The sequence below is a fragment of the Cavia porcellus genome, unplaced genomic scaffold (genome assembly GCF_034190915.1).
Source record: "Cavia porcellus strain 051 isolate PalLab524CR breed Dunkin Hartley unplaced genomic scaffold, mCavPor4.1 scaffold_7, whole genome shotgun sequence".
Lineage (NCBI taxonomy): Eukaryota > Metazoa > Chordata > Mammalia > Rodentia > Caviidae > Cavia > Cavia porcellus.
Genome location: NW_026947490.1, coordinates 96,359,426 through 96,375,830, shown reverse-complemented (window position 1 = coordinate 96,375,830; position 16,405 = coordinate 96,359,426). Strand labels below are relative to the sequence as shown.

Here is a 16,405-nt window from a genome sequence, read left to right as displayed (position 1 = left end):
AAATATTACAGGCAGTCAGACGGGGCTGGGCCCTCAAGGAAGCCAGCAGCGCAGAGGACCAGGTGTCTGGTGACCTTGGAGGGGACACACACCTCTTGCTATGGGCCAGATCTCAGGACAGAAGGCAAAACAAATGCAACCACACCCTACGTATAGTCTTTATGGATTAAATCTGGGTCACATTGAGAAGCCAGGAGTCACCATCCCAATCCCTAGGGAAGAGCCACGGATCCATAAAGAATGCTCGCTGCTACAGACTCTTTCCCCATTGCTCTCTGATTGGTCAACTTTACCTGAACAATTAAACCTATTGGCTGACCACAGCTCTGTCCCACCTTGCGCCCATATGCCTTGTGAGTTCCCAGTTTTCCCCAATTTTAGACCCACCTCACCTCATGGTTTTATTTAAAAATCCCGAGAAAATACAGAACCTTTGGCAACCCACTGGGGACCCCTTCTGTCTCTCTTCCACTGTTCCTAAAATTCATTCTTTGATTTTAGAGAACACGAACTCGTTCCAGACATAGTAGCTTGGGAGTTTCATTCCCCCTTATATCACCTTTAAGAGTGTAAAAATGTTTTTCTTGATGGGCCATACAGAACCAGGTGGGTCAGATGCACAGGTAATCATTTGCTGATCATCAAACAAGACAGTAAAATTGAAGTGGCAAGAAAGCATCAATTTACAAATAAAAGAGGTAGGAAATGAGTAAAACTTAAATCTTCACAGCTTATTCAATATACCATTGTATACCTATGAAAAATCTCCATGTACCTGAAATTCATCAAAGCACAGAAGACCTGCTTCTTGGCTGATTTCTTCAGCTATGGGAGCTATTGGGTCATATGATTTGGTCATGAATCCTGGTTTCCTTTTGGGCAAATTCTGTTTAAGGCGATGTATTCCTTAGATGGAGGAAATAAAAGCAAGTATTAATGTACATTTTAAAAAGTTATAACATGTTTTTAAAGCCCCACATGAAACTTCAGTGAAGACACAAAAATTTGGGTTTAAATGCGATTACAATTAAACTAGATTTTTGAAACTGGTTGTGTTTCTCAATAAATTGTTTGAGTGATATAAACCTAGAGTTGTGTGGAAACATCTGCCCTCCAGAATCACCACAGAGGTGACTCAGTGATGACTGATCAACAAAGTAACCTTAATCCTGATGATTTCAGGGCTGGGACAGGAGGCTGGGTCCCGCCCCACAAGTACATGCTCTTTCCATCACATCCAATCAAATGTCCCCTCATCCCAATCCTGCACATGAAAGCCAGCCCATTTCATTCACTTTATGTGCACTGCCTACTGAGACGGTCAGGGAAAAAACCATAATGTCCCTGGTGTGGGCATCACAGTATAGCCACAGACAAACCACAGAAAAATGAAATAAAAGCTGGGCATGGTGGTACACACATGTAACACTCTGGAGGCTGAGGCAGGAGGGTCACTGTGAGTACAAGGCCAACCTGCATTACTTAGTCAGACCTTGTCTCAAAAACAACAACAACAGAGACATAAAATAAGAACACTGGGCAAAGTAATTCAGTGACTATGCAAATACAAACTAGATGCCTACATGCTGAAATTACACAGAGTAAAGAACCTATCAAGAATAACATCTTAGGGGGACAGAATAAAAGAATAACATTTTAACTGAGTGTGACGGTGCACGCCTGTAATCCCAGCACTCAGAAGGCTTAGGCAGGAGGATTACCAAGACTTGAGGCCAGCCTAGATTATATAGTAGGTTCAAAGCCAGCCTGGACTACACAGTGACATCCTAGCTCAGAAAAAAAATCTCAAAACAATGCGTTCTTAATATTTTTTTATTAACCATTAGTAGAAATTTTAAAAATGCCTGATCTTCAGATAGTAACTTCCATTCTCTGATTTGAAAGTAATGAATTGGTTTTAAGAACCAACTCTGAATGTACAATTTCAGTGTAGCACAAAACAAATGAAAGCAAACAAAGTCTTATTTTAAGCAAAACTCTAATTGCTTTTTAGTTTTTCCGTTTTGCTGCTGTTGTTGGCTTTTGTTTTATTTTGTTTTTCAAGGGCAGGGTCTCACTATGTAGTTCAGAGTGGCCTTGAATTCACTATATAGCCTTAGCTGGCCTCCAACCTGCAGTGATCCTCCTGCCTCAGCCTCTCAAGTGTTCACAAAACAGGCATGTACCACCACACCAGGCCAAAAAATTTTTTAATGTAAAAAAAAACAAAAACAAACAAACAAACAAATATATATATATATAATCTCACTGGAAAATATTTACTGGGAAAAACTTTTGTAGTTTTTCCACTAAAGAATAACTTCTTTCAGATCAGTTTAAACTTACTTTTATGTACATCTAGCATGAAGCCATGAAAATGGACCCGTTTCTTCCTTTTCATTTCCACATAAGCATAAAATATATCCATCACCATTGTTTTTCCTGTACCTTAAAAATAAAAATAAGACGTTAAGAATGCTATTATACAGTATATACTGATTGCTCTAACGGTCATCATTAGTTTTGAGACAGTGAAACACATTCCTCCTGAAAAGCTGAAAGCTACGTTACTTTTTTAGCAGGCTTTTTACTCAGTATACTGAACTGGCTAGCCAGCCACTACAGTGCCGTGCCCCGTAGCTCCACAGCTGAAACCCTAGCTACTGAGGAGGCCGAGGCAGGAGGATCACAAGTTCAAGGTCAGCCTGGGCAACTTAATGAGACTTTGTCTCAACTAAAAAAAATAAATAAAAAGGCTGGGATGTAGACCAGCATACTCTGCATTCAATCCCCAATACCAAAACAAAAGTTAGATTTTTTTAAAAAATATTGGTATTATCCTTTGTGGTTAGGAAATACATACAACATTTAATTAACATTACAGGAGTTATTTTCCCCAGATATAACATGCACTTCTATGTTTACAAACTGGCAGGATTTATAGATTATTTTTCAGTCTTTGCTTCCAAAAGAAAGTAGTATAAATACAATAATTAATGAATGAGTCAATTGGTAGGTAAAGAATTCATGAACAGGAATCAAACTGCACAGGAAATACTTCCCAGAATCAATAGCTGGGATCACGTCTTATTAAAAAGTTTCTGCATGTCAAAAGAAATCTCCAGTATAGTGAAAAGAAAACCCACAAACTGCGAAAAAGTCTTAGTGAACTGTCCCTCAGACAAATGACTTCTGTCTCAAACATATAAAGAATTAAAAAAAATCAGACCCCCAAAATTCAAGTACTCAATCCAAAAATGGGCATCTGAGATGAATACAGAGTTTTCAGATGAAGAAAGACAAATAGATACATGAAAAAATGTTCATCATCATTACTCATTACAGAAATGAAAATTAAAACCACACTGAGATTCCATCTCACTCTTGAAAGAATGGCCAGGATCAAGAAAACCAACAACAACAAATGCTGGAGAGGCTGTGGGGGAAAAAGGAACTCTCCTGCACTGTTGGTGGGAATGTGGACTGGTGCAACCACTGTGGAGGTCAGTTTGGAGATTCCTTAAAAAGCTGGGATTGGAAGTCCCATTCGACCCAGCTATTCCACTTCTAGGCATATTCCCAGAAGAACTGAAAGCATCATACCACAGAGATATACGTGCACCCATGTTTATAGCAGCACAATTTGTAATAGCCAGATCTTGGAAACAACCTAGGTGTCCATCAACTGAGGAATGGATAAAAAAGTTGTGGTATTTTTACACAATGGAGTACTACTCATAAAGTACTACTTATAAAGAATGATCACATTAACATATTTATAAATAATTGGGCACAATTTGAGACCATACTCATAAGCAAAATAAATCAAATTCACATGTATAAATACCGTATAGTCTCCCTAGTGTAAGAAATTGTAAGAGTACATAAGAGTTTATGGTAATCATGATTCCCTATTACATTGCTTTGAGGCCTTATAATGATTGCATTCATTAGCTGGAATGGGTTTATCCTGGTTTGTTTGATTTTATTATCTGTGATGGTTATGAACAGCTACTTTGAGGAAAACAAGTCATTAAAATAGCCAGTGCTGATTTAATATCATCTTACTCTACCATGCTTTTGCTCTTCTATTTCCTTTGGTTCATGTTGTATCTTATTCAATTGTATTATGTGTGAAAGTATAAAAAAATTTTCTATGGAAAATGAGATAATACAGTAGCCATGGTTCGTTTTCTGTTATTTGGTTCTGAATGCCCTGTAATACTTTCATTCTCTTTAATGGTTTTATACTATTTTGTTATGTTTGATACTATTGTATATTAAGTTATGCTCAACTATTTCAAAGAAAAAGGCATTATGGTAGTCACTGTTAATTAGAGGTTGTCTTCTGATGAAATACTGTGTTGCTTACATTGTTCTGTTCTGATCTGCTTTGTTACGTCCTGTTTTGTCTTAATCTCTTTAACATAAAAAAAGAATGAGTAAATTAATTACTGGGTCATAAGAACTGCTTTAGATACCATAGAAAAATTAAGAAATGATAAGAAAAGATGAGAAAAAGTAAAAATGATTAATATGTAACCTATATACTGAAAATCAATTAGGCAGCTGAGAGCTGGAGAACGGCCTATAGCACATTTTTAAAAGATGGGCAAGTAAGCTTTCCAAATGAGGCCCTCTTGTACTCTGGTTCAGTCAATCTCATAATTAAAGGATCTAGTTCTCAACACTCTGAAACTTTTAATCACCACGATTACGTTAGTCATTGAGCAGCCAACAGCCTGAGCAAGAGAGCCTTAGCTACTGCTGTGGGGAAGCAGCCCAGCAGCGCAGGCAGCCCTGGGCACCCCACCTCCCCGGCTCTGTCCCCCACCTCTCCCACCCGACCCCGGCCCTCCAGCCCCAGCTCTCTGTTCTGGAGCTGCGGTCCCTAAAGTTAAAGAGCTGAGCCTCAGCTCTGGGCTTCCCTCCATCTGCAGCATCTGTGGGCCAGAACGTTTCCTCAGGCCGAAGATGTGGCTCCAGGGTATGTAACTATGAAAGCTGTATTCACTGACGAGAATAAATTAGGAGTTAAACAGGTATTTAGAAAATTACCCCATGTTTGGAAATTAAGTAACATGCACCCTGGGGCAGCTGCAAAAATGATTTAAAAGTTTACAAATTTGTTAAACTGAATGAAAATTTAAAATGCAACTTATCAGTTTTGATTAATGCCACTGAAGCAGCACTTAGACATAAATTTATATTTTAAATGCTTATATGAAAAATAAACTTTAATCTGAATTTCTAGTTTAATAATAAGCTAGTAAAGGCAGCAAATAAAAAGTATGAAAAATGAAATAATAAAGAGCAGAATTGCAGACCAGAAAGGAGACAATAAGAAATTCAGTAAAATGAAAAGCTGATTCTTTCAAAGCAAAAAATAATAACTGATTAAAAATCCTACTGATCTAATGAGAAAAAAGACATGAGACACAAATTATCAATAGCAGGAATGAAAGAGAAGGATCACTATAGCTACCAGAGATATTAAAAGGGTAATAAAGAAAGTAAGTTAAAGAAAAATAACAAATTATAAACAACTAGAGTTCCAGTGGCACAATCAGTTACCAAGCAGTACTTATGTAACAATTTACAAACAACTTTCTGTCCATAAACTCAGTGTAAATAAAAGAGATAAATTCCTTGAAAAATGACCAAAACTAGCAGAAAAATAAATAAATTTAAATAACTATTTATTATAGAAATTAAATTTATGAGTAATAACTTTCCCACTAAAAACACTTCAGGTTCAAATGGCTTCAGCACTGAAAACTAATCAACTATATTAGGACTCAACAGCACTAATCTTATATAAACATCTCAGAAAATATAGGAAGAAGAAATACTTCCTAATTCATTTCATGAGACCAGAAATAAACCAAAGCATGTACATTATCAAATGAGTTTATATCAGAAATATAACAATGGCTTATTAAACATCAATCAATATAAATCATCATATTAGGGACTTAAATAAAGGCATAGTGCCCTATACCTGTGATCTCAGCACTCTAGGAGGCTGAGGCAGGAAGATCACAAGTTTAAACTCTGCTGGGAAACTGTGTGGTTCCAAAATTAATAATAATAATCATCATAGTGTTGGGAGTGTCATTCCATATGAAGGCTTTGGTTTCAACCTCAGACTTGCAAAAAAATAAAAAATTTTCTATTAGTCATAACATGTGAAAGAAAATTAACAAATGTGCATACGCAGCACAGATCTGGGCTCTATTATGGCTCGTGTCTGGATGCCTCCCCACAGAGCCTCATATAGTCACAGGCTTTTCAGAGGTGGTGGAATCTAGAGCGTGGCATTGATGCACGATGCAATGCCAGGGGATAAAGAGCACTAGGACTGGCTAGGTACCAAGACGGTGGAGCGGTAAGCAGCACAGAGCCTCTGAGATGCCATCCAGACACCGGAATAGAGCAACATGAGGAAGACAGGACGGACAAGTGGGTCCCCTGGACCTAGGGAGGACCTGAAGTACGAAATGAAGCCCACGGAGAAAGTGACGAGAAAAATTTCAGTGAAGGAGGAGGAGGTAATGAGCGGCACCTGCTCCCTGACCAGGACCTCACTGAACAAGAAAGTGGCTCAAGCCTGCAGACACCCAGTGCTAGCTGGAAACCTCAGAGCACTCCACAGAGACACAGCAGCGGAGGGGAGGGTGAGTGTGAAGACCGCATCAGCTGGTGGTGAGTGCTGGGGGCTAGGTCATCCTGTGCAACACAGCGACTGGCCAGGAAAGGGGCCAGCTGAGGCAGGACTCACCCAGAGCTGCTTCCAGCTCCATCTAGTGCCTCCCCGCTGGGCTCAGGCCATGGAAGGTGCTCACAGCTGCAGGCCGAAGGAGTCTGCTCTCAGCCAGAAGATTACCCACCACCCCACCAAAAAGCTGCCACAGGCTTGCTGGAGCAGATCAGCATGGATTGGGACTCTGTCCGCGCACACTGTCTGCCGGTGACAGCACAGACCGATCTGGCAGGGGGCTTTTTTTTCTCTCTCTCTCTTGTTTGTTTATTATTGTGGTGGTGGTGGTTTAGGGTTTTTTGTTTTGTTTTGTCTTTGTTTTTTCTCCTTCAGTATTTTTACGAGTGTGAAAATGGTTTCTAGCCTCTTTGTGGCTGTGTCCTGTTTTATCCCTCCTTTGATCTCTCCCTTCTGTACCAGCTTCCCAAAGTTAGTGCAGCCCTTTGTGTTCCAGCCTTATATCTAAACTCTTCTTCTTCTTCTCTATTTTTTACCTAACCCTTTTCAAATTCTAACCCCAAGGGTAAAATTGACATATGAAGGACTTATATACTGCATATAATTTTCTGGTCTGTTTTAGACTTCATTACATAACCATAAATCTAGTTCACATGGTTAAAGGTGGCAAATTAATGGTTACCTCAGTTTGTCATTTTTTAGGCTGTGACTGATGCTACTCTTATTGCTGATGGTATCACTCTAGGCCAAAAGTGACACAACTGTTATGAACAGCTATCTTTCCTGGTATTCCAAGATTGAGAATCACTAAAGGTCACACAAAATACTGCAGGCAGTGCCAGAGAACCAGGGGCTGGGCCAAACAGGCAGCAACTTCCCATCCCCAACAAATTGAAGATGTAGGATCTTACAAAAAGACTCAAAACCAAAAACTAGTTACACCTAGAAGATGCATTGGAGAAGTCACTTCCTAAGGGTTCTAAATATTATCTATAAAGCAACGTGCCACAGACAAGCATGAGGCCAGGAATTAAACTAAAAACAAAAAAAAAGAGGAGGAGGAGAAGAAGAAAATGAGAAGACACTTAAACAAGATGCAACCACAGACATCCAGTTCACCAAAGGCAAACCTGGGGGCGATGAGGTGGGACAGTGTGAAAGCCCCCACCTGGGCTCTCCAAAGTGGTAACAAAGAAACTGAGTGAGACCCCAGAAAAAATCAAATCATAAATAATTTCTCAGATAACCACAGAGATGGTATCCACAATGAAAACCATGCTTAGTGACTATAGAGCAGATACAGACAAAAAAAGTAGAGAAAATTATGGAAGCCATGAATGCTCAGCATAGGAAAGAAATGGCACCCATAAGGAAGATTCAAGCAGATATCCAAAAGAATAAAAATTCCATTGCAAGTATTCACAGCAAATTAAGCCAATGTGAGGACAGGATCTCAGATATAGAAGACAGGCTTGTGGTTAGCAATCATGAAAAGAAAGATTTCTCGAAAACAGCAAGGGAACTGGGCATGGTGGTGTACGCCTGGAATCCTAGCACTTGGGAGGCTGGGGCAGGAGGATTGTTGCCAGTTCAAGGCCAACCTGGGCTAGAAAGTCAGTTCAAGACCCCAACTTCATAGTGAAGTCCTGTCTCAAAAAGACAAGGAAAAAAAAAGCAAGGGACGATGAGAAATCAATTTAGCAGCTTAGCTAGATGAGGCAAAAGAATAGCTTCAGATTGATTGGAGTAAATGAAAAAGCAGGAGATAACACAGACAATATTAAAAAAACACTGCTCACAGACATGATGGCAGAAGACTTCCCTGGAAGGGAAAACAAATTTGACATGCAGGTAAGTGAAACATACAGAACTCCAATTATTCATGATCAAAAAAAAAAAAAAAAATCTACAGTGAAACACATCATAATCAAGATTCCAGAGACCCAACACAAGAACATAATTTTAAAACTTGTCAGAGAAAAGAAACCAATCACATATAAAGAAAAGCGCATCAGAATCACAGCTGACTTCTCAAAGCAAACACTCAAGTGAAGGAGAGCTTGGAATGAAGTATTTCAAGTTCTAAAGGCAAACTTCAATGCAGACTGATGTACCCCACAAAACTATTTTTCAAAGTAATGAAGAGCCGGGGATTTAGCACAGCGGAAAAACCATCTGCCTGGCAAGCGTGAGGTCACAAGTTCGATCCCTGGTACCCCAAAAAAAAAACCAACCAAACAAACAAAAACTGATGAAGAAATAAGACTTCCATGACAAAGAACATGTGAGGAAATTATGACCACCAAATCGGCACTCCAAAATGTTTTGGAGGACAATCTAGAAAAAGATAACAAAACCTAAAAAAAAAAAAAAAAAGATAACAAAACCTAAAATTCCATGAACCCCAACAGATGAAATCCACCAGGCAAGGCAGGACAAGGGGAACAAATGGGGGGCAGGAAAAAGGAGGAGCAAGAAGCCAACAACAGGAAAGTAACAAGGATAGGCCAATCCGTATCAGTTATCAGTGCTAATTATCTCAGTTCACCAATCAAAAGACAGACTGAAGGGCCCAAGAAGCAAGATCCAACTATGCTTCATACAAGAAAACATCTAACTCAAAAATAAAGTCATAGACTAAAAGTCAAAGGATAGAATACGATACTCCATGCAACAGGAACCCAGAAAAAAGCAAGGGTAGCTATTTTATTTGCAACAAAGTGAATTTTAAGCCAAGAATCATTAAGAGAGATAAAGAACATTGCTACATCTTTATAAAGGGGAAATCCAAGAGGAAGAGATAATAATCATAAATATGTATGTGTCAAATACCACCCAACAATATAAAACAAATAGAAATGGACATGGAAAATCAAATAAGCCCTAATACAATTGTATCAGGAGATCTCAATATCCCACTGTCACAAAAAGACAGACCACTAGACAAAAAAAAAATCAATAATGAAATATTAGAACTGCAAAAATTTTAGAACAAATGGAGTTAGTAGGTTTCTACAGAGTGTTCCACCCCACAACTTCATAATACACATTGTTCTCAGCTACGCATGGGACAGTCTCCACAATAAACCACAAACCAGCTCCCAGGACATGCATAAGTAAATGCAAAGGGACTGAAATTATCTCATGCATATTATCAGACCATAGTGCAATGGAATTGGAAATTCATGGCAAAAGAAACCACAAGAATTTCACAAACACATGGAAATTAAATATCCTCTTGAACAACTAATGGGTCACAAATGAAATTAAAGAAGAAATTAGATAGTTCCTGCAATTAAATGATAACAGCAGTGCAACACACCAGAACGTATGGGACACAATGAAAGCAATCCTAAGAGGGAAATTTAGAGCAGTGAATATTCTTATCAGGAGAACAGAACAGATGCAAATAAACAGATTAATAGTGAACTTTAAACTTCTAGAAAAAAGGAGAGCAGAATAAGCCAGAAGCCTGTATGAGGGAGGGAATTATGAAGAATAGGTAGAAATTAATGCACTGAAGACTAAGAAAACAATGCAGAATGAAAAAACATATGTATGTGTTTATTAAAAAGTAGATGAGATAGTTATACTACTGATTTCTCTGAGTTTGCTGAAAAGAAAGATCTGTGCTGGTTTGTTCGGACAATTGAAGGCAGATGTCTTGTGCTCTGGCTGGATGGTTTGGGGAAGACAGTGCGCAATGTATGTACCATTGTCACCCTTGATTGACATGTTTTGAAATTTTGTTTTAGTTTTTTTTCTTCTTTTTTTTTAATGTTTGGATAGAATGGATTTTTTAAAAAAAGATAATACAAAGAATCAATGAATTAAAGAATTGGGTTTTTTTATTGGATCATTGAACAGAACTATTTGCAATCTCACTGTTTGAATGTCCACTCTATATGCTTTAATTTTGTAACTTGAACAACTATTTCTAAGATAACAATATGTAATCTATTAACTAGTGATTTCCTGTTTATTTTTTCTGAAATTCTGTATAACTTGTACCCTTTTCTGTTTTTTTTTCTTTTTTCTCCTTAAATAAAATTTAAATTAAAAAAAGAATTGGGTTTTTGAAAGATTAAATAAAAGCAACTAACTCTTACCCAAATTTATCAAAAAAAAAGGAAAGAGGAGACTCAAATCCATGAGATTAGGAAAGAAAATGGTGAAATCACAGCAGACCCTGCAGAAATCCAGAAGATCATCTACACATACTTTGAAAAGTTGTATTCTAATAATATGGCAAACACAGAAGAATTGGACAGACTAATCTGTAGATACATATGAATTGTCAAAGCTCAATCAAGAAGATATAGAAATCCTAAATCAATATCAATCAATGAAATGGAATACCTATTAAAAACCCACCAATGCAGAAAAGGCCAGGCCCTGACACATTCCCTGCTGAATTTTACAGAAAATTTAGGAAGAACCTAACACCACTACGTCTCAAACTCTTTAATGAAATTTAAAGGGAAGCAATACTCCCAAATTCATTCCTGGAAACAAGCATTACCCTGATACCAAAACCAGAGAAGGTCCCAACCCAGAAAAAGAACTACAGGCTAATAAGTTAACTGGCAAAGAGAATGCAGCAAATCATCAAGATTATACACCATGACCAAGTGGGATTCATACTAGGGATGAAGGAATAGTTCAATATACATAATCAATAAATGTAATATACCATATTAACAGAGCCAAGGGCAAAAATCATATGATCTTTTTTGGGGGGAAGGGGTACCAGGAATTAAATTTTAGACCTGGCACTTGCCAGACAGGCACTTATGCCACTGAGCTGTGTCTCTAGCCCTGATCATTTCAACAGATACAGAAAAAGCTTTTGACAAAGTCCAGCACCCATTCATGAGTACTCGGATTAAGGGCGGGTGGTTACTAAGTCATTCCACTGATTACTTTGGCGGCTCCGTAATCCTGGTAGCCTGGACACTATGTAAGGGACAGAAAGCGCTCTGTCTTCTCCCTCCCTCGCTGGCTTTTGCTGACTTCTGCTTGTTCTGTGTTGCCTCTCTGCCAAGCTGCCCTGCCTCAGAACCAGCTGATTATGGAGAAACCTCTACAAACTGTGTGCTAAACCAACCTTTCCCGCTTTAACTTTGGATGTTGTGAGAAAAGTGATCAGACAGAACTGTGGACACTAGAGCAATTTAACTCTTTTGTCTCTTTTGTTGTTTTCCTTTTTCTGATTGTTTTTTTTTTCCAAATCCTTAGGTATTTACTTTTATTGTTGTTTTACTTTGTCTTTTTTTCTCTCTCAACTGTTTTTAATTTATTTATATTTCATATAAGTGAACATTGTCGATAGACTTCCTAGTTCACGGTGACACCCTCTTCCTCTCACTTCAGTGTTTCTCGCCTGTTCTGTTCTGCAGTTTCCCAAAGCTTGGGCCATCATCCTTTCTCTTCAGCTGTGCTTCTCCTGTATTTTTCTTCACTTACCTATTTTTCCCTTATTCCTCTTAAATTTCCCTAACCCCCACAGGGTGCAATCACTATACTAAAGAAAAACAACTCACTGTGTACAAGCTCCTGGTTTATGCTGGATTTTGTTATATGATTCTAGGTCTTGCTCCTATGATCAAAGGTACCCAATTACTAGTTACCACAGTTGGTCTGTTTCTAGGCTAGGCTTGATGTTACTGTTACTGCCAACCGTGTGACTCTGGCCACGGTGTCATACCTGTTGTAATCAGCTGTTCCCTTGTATGACAGCACTGTGATTGTCTGGGGTCATAACCATCACCATAGTCTGGTGCTAGTGTGGACTACAAAAAAACCTGTTCATAGTGTAATGCCAGAAAGCAATGCCAGAAAACTCCCCAAGCAGGAAAAAAGAATTTGTCATGCAGTTAGTTAAAGGAGGCATACAGAATTCCAACTAGCCAAGACCAGAACACACGAGGCACCCACAATATTCAGCCTCAGACACAGGAAGCAGGAGGTGAAGGACGGACCCAGGAGGCAGAGAAAGGCGGGGGCAAAACTGCAGTTGTTTAATAAATATACCAATATTTTGGGGTTTTTTTCTATTTAAAACAGTTTATTGAATGCCATTCCCGTATCATATTTAGCAAAGAAAAACAATTTTTCCCTAATGGCATACTTTCATTTCATATCATGTACATTGTTAATGTTTTTCATAGTAAAAATACAATTAACTATGAAATTAGTAAAATGCATCATATAAAATTTCATGTTGAGCAAACACAAGTCCAAAAATTTATCATATATCCATAGAATAGCTCTCATAGTATGCTTCCAATGTAAATCATATTTAAATACAGTTTTTGAGCATTAAATATATTTTACAATTTGTTAACCGTAAGCACTCTGTTATATAATCTGTTCCTTTGATTAAATTGGTAACATTTGTTGGGATCCACAAGATGCATTTTTAAAAAATAGCAATTATTTTTCAAGATTTGAGATCTCTGGCCCACCATTAGTGTAGTTCCCTGCGATTTCTGCTTCACTGAAGTCAAAACCAGGATTTTCTTTCTGTAATCTTTGCAACATAAGCTTTCTCTGCATTTGGTCCTGCGCCCAAGGATCAACAGCATATTCAGATTCTAGAAGGAGTCCAGCAGTTGGCTGCATCTTTCTTTGTCTTTGTAAATATGATATGGCCTATTTTTCTATCCTCCAAAGCCCATATTCCTGCATCAGGTATTGTAGAATTTGCCCTATATGATGCCAAAATGCAGCATCCACATATAAAGTGTGTTTGCACAAATGCTGCTTGTGCATGGGTCACACCTGAGAACAGCAGATGGGCCTTTTTTTTTTTTTGTACTGGGAATCAAACTCAGGACCTTGCACTTGCCAGGCAGGTGCTTGTGCTGCTGAGCTACATCCCCCGCTATATACCAATGTTTTCAGTGAAGTTCTAACTATTAGAAGAATCTAATGCAAATGTTCTGAAGAGGGAAACTAGTAATTCAATGGTATCCTTAACATTTGGCAAGAACTTTATAACAGTTCAGACTCAAATAATTTAGAAGTACTGTAGTTCAGATATTTAGTGAGAAGGTAGGCTTTGGGATAACTGAGTCCAGCCACCTTAGACTCAGCTTAGTTTAGTAAAGAAGAAAGTTTGGACTTATGAAAGGTCCAGCAAGACAAGCCAAGGGCCATGCCTACCAGAGTACTGAAGCCCAGTCCTGACACACTGGACCTTTGCTTTCAAACTGCCACCACACAAGATTACTCTGTGGTGAAACAGAACAGAAAATACCAACATGATCTGGGAACACACCTGTAATCCCTGCATTCTGGGTGGCCGAGGTGAGAAAATCACAAATTCAAGCCCAGTCGAGGTAACTTAGTGAGACCCTGTCTCAACATAAAAGGGCTGAGGATGGAGGTCAGTGTGAGGACCCCAGGCTCAAATGCCAAGCACGGGGAGGAGAAAGAGAAGAAGCAGGGGCAGGGGGAGAAGGAAGGAAGGAAGGAAGGAAGGAAGGAAGGAAGGAAAAAGGGGAGGGCAGGGCAGGGCAGGGCAGGGCAGGGAAGGGAAGGGAAGGGAAGGGAAGGGAGGAGGAGAAAACCAATAGGCATCTCGTGTAAGACAGAAAAACTCTCTTCCGGTACATGTGTATACATTAGGTCAGGATGTAAAATGTATTTCTTACGATGGGTCATGTTGAAAAAGGCCACTGATCCAGTTCATAAGCTTTAAATGAGCTCTTTTATTCAACATGACATATAGGAAGCAACACACTGCCTGTCACAAGGCAGATGCTCAATAAACATCTGTGTAATCAGTAGATGGTCAGGTGACCTTGAAAAGAGGAGGGAAAAAACCAACACCAAATGCAACCTTTGTACAATTTGCTTCGGCGTCTATTCAATCGTGAAGAAAATCTCAGCCTTTTTCTTGAGAAAGGATTCTACCAGGAAATTAACATGGAAAACCTAAACTTCTAAGTCCACAATAACTGAACAGAAAGTGAAGACACAAAACACAAGAGGACGTGACCCAAACCCAGACCCAAACCCAGCACCAGCAGGGAAGCTCGATAGCCTTGTTTCCCACGAAGTTCCCCTAGAATTTAAATACCTGTTTTCCAAACCCAACCAAAGAAAATGGTAAAGAATAAGAATTTGTGACAGAACCTTTCAAAATGAGAATTTTGATCTTATCTTTACCACTTATTTTGTAAGTCTTCTAAATTGATGGTGGCAGCAAAATGTTCATTTCACTTCCTATTATCAGATTGCTCTCACTTCCCCATCTATATTATAAAGACGTTTCCATCCAAAGGCTGCCATCCACCCACTTTATGTGACTACCCCATGTTATTATATCTAATTCCTTTTCATCAGGTAAGTTATTTATCTTGTATTAATTAGAACGTGGCTATATTAAACTCTAATAATTTTCAGGGTTTGGGGGGAAGGAGATGGGTTTTTTTTTTATAAGTTCTCTTGCAGAATTAGAAGCAGTTTAACAATCAGCTCCATTTCTGGTTCAGGGTTAAGGTAACAGGAGAAGCAAAGATGCCAGTTTTCACAATGACTGAACTTTCAGGTTCAGTTAAGCTGAAAGTTAAGCTAGAGGAAGTAAGATGTTCTCAGGGAACAAAGAACAAGATCTGACAATAGAATCAAATCCACTGATGACGCCCACAGGTGCAGGCACGTAAAACGGACCTAAGCATCTGATGTAAAAAGAAGCAGACAGTGGCCTCAAACACTCCGATTAATGCTTACTCTACGTGAAATCTGAAAAAGGCAGCGTCAAAGTAGCATATACATGATTAAACACAAGGGAAGGGATTACGGGAGAGGGAGAGAAGTACAGGGGTAAGGAGAGGGATGAGGATGGCTGAAATGTTATATACACCCACGAAAATATCACATCAAAGCCCAAGATTTGGGGCTTTTCCCTAGAATGAGATTTTTTTTTTTTTTTTTTTGATACGGGGTCTCGCTATGCAGTTCAGGCTGGCCTTGAGCTTACTTAGCAGCCCAGGCTGGTCTTGAACTCGCAACGATCCTCCTGCCTCAGCCTCCCGAGTGCTGGGATTACAGGCATGAGCCACCACCCCCGACTTCTACAATGAGATTTTATCGGTACATTTTAAATATACATAATGATCACATTCATCATAGAGAATTTGTATGTCTTGATTCTTTTTTTTCCACTCTGCTCTTTCCCTCCCCATTTACAAGTTTTGTTTCAATTTTTTCCTTTTCTACTTTTTTAAATTCCTTCTTTCCTTTCTCCATCCTTGTGCTCTCGTTCCCTTCCCCATTTGAACATTTTCTTCCTATTTCACAATACCTACTATACATTTTGGTCCTTGTTTATACTTTGGCTTCTGACACAAGAGAAACAATGCAGGATTCACACATGCAACCGTTTATTTCATCTAAGAGAACTCAAGGTGCATTCATTTACCTAGAGACGTCTTGAGCTTATCCTTCGTCATAGCAGAGTAATACTCCATGTATAAAAACCCACATCTTTATCCATTCAACAGTTGATGGGCATTTGAAAACCCAATATTTTGTAAAATTAATAAACACTAACAGAAAATATTTTTAAATCCTTCCAATTATCAATAAACTAAGAAAAAGAATAGAGCTTGAACAGAATAGAATTTAAGCTTCTTTAATATTTTTTAAAGTGTAACTTTTGGGGGCTGGGGATTTAGC

General features: G+C 38.7%; 1 protein-coding gene across 3 annotated transcripts in view; it reads right to left on the bottom strand.

Annotated features, from left to right (window-relative positions):
* Positions 1 to 16,405, bottom strand: part of Afg1l (AFG1 like ATPase) — a 217,662-nt gene that overhangs the window by 151,831 nt on the left and 49,426 nt on the right. For all 3 annotated transcript variants that reach the window (XM_063253978.1, XM_063253977.1, XM_063253979.1), the window contains exons 4-5: positions 2,347 to 2,448; positions 776 to 906 (exon numbers count right to left, since the gene is read on the bottom strand). In XM_063253978.1, coding sequence (XP_063110048.1) covers positions 776 to 906; positions 2,347 to 2,448 — 233 coding nt within the window. The remainder of the gene's footprint in view (positions 1 to 775; positions 907 to 2,346; positions 2,449 to 16,405) is intronic.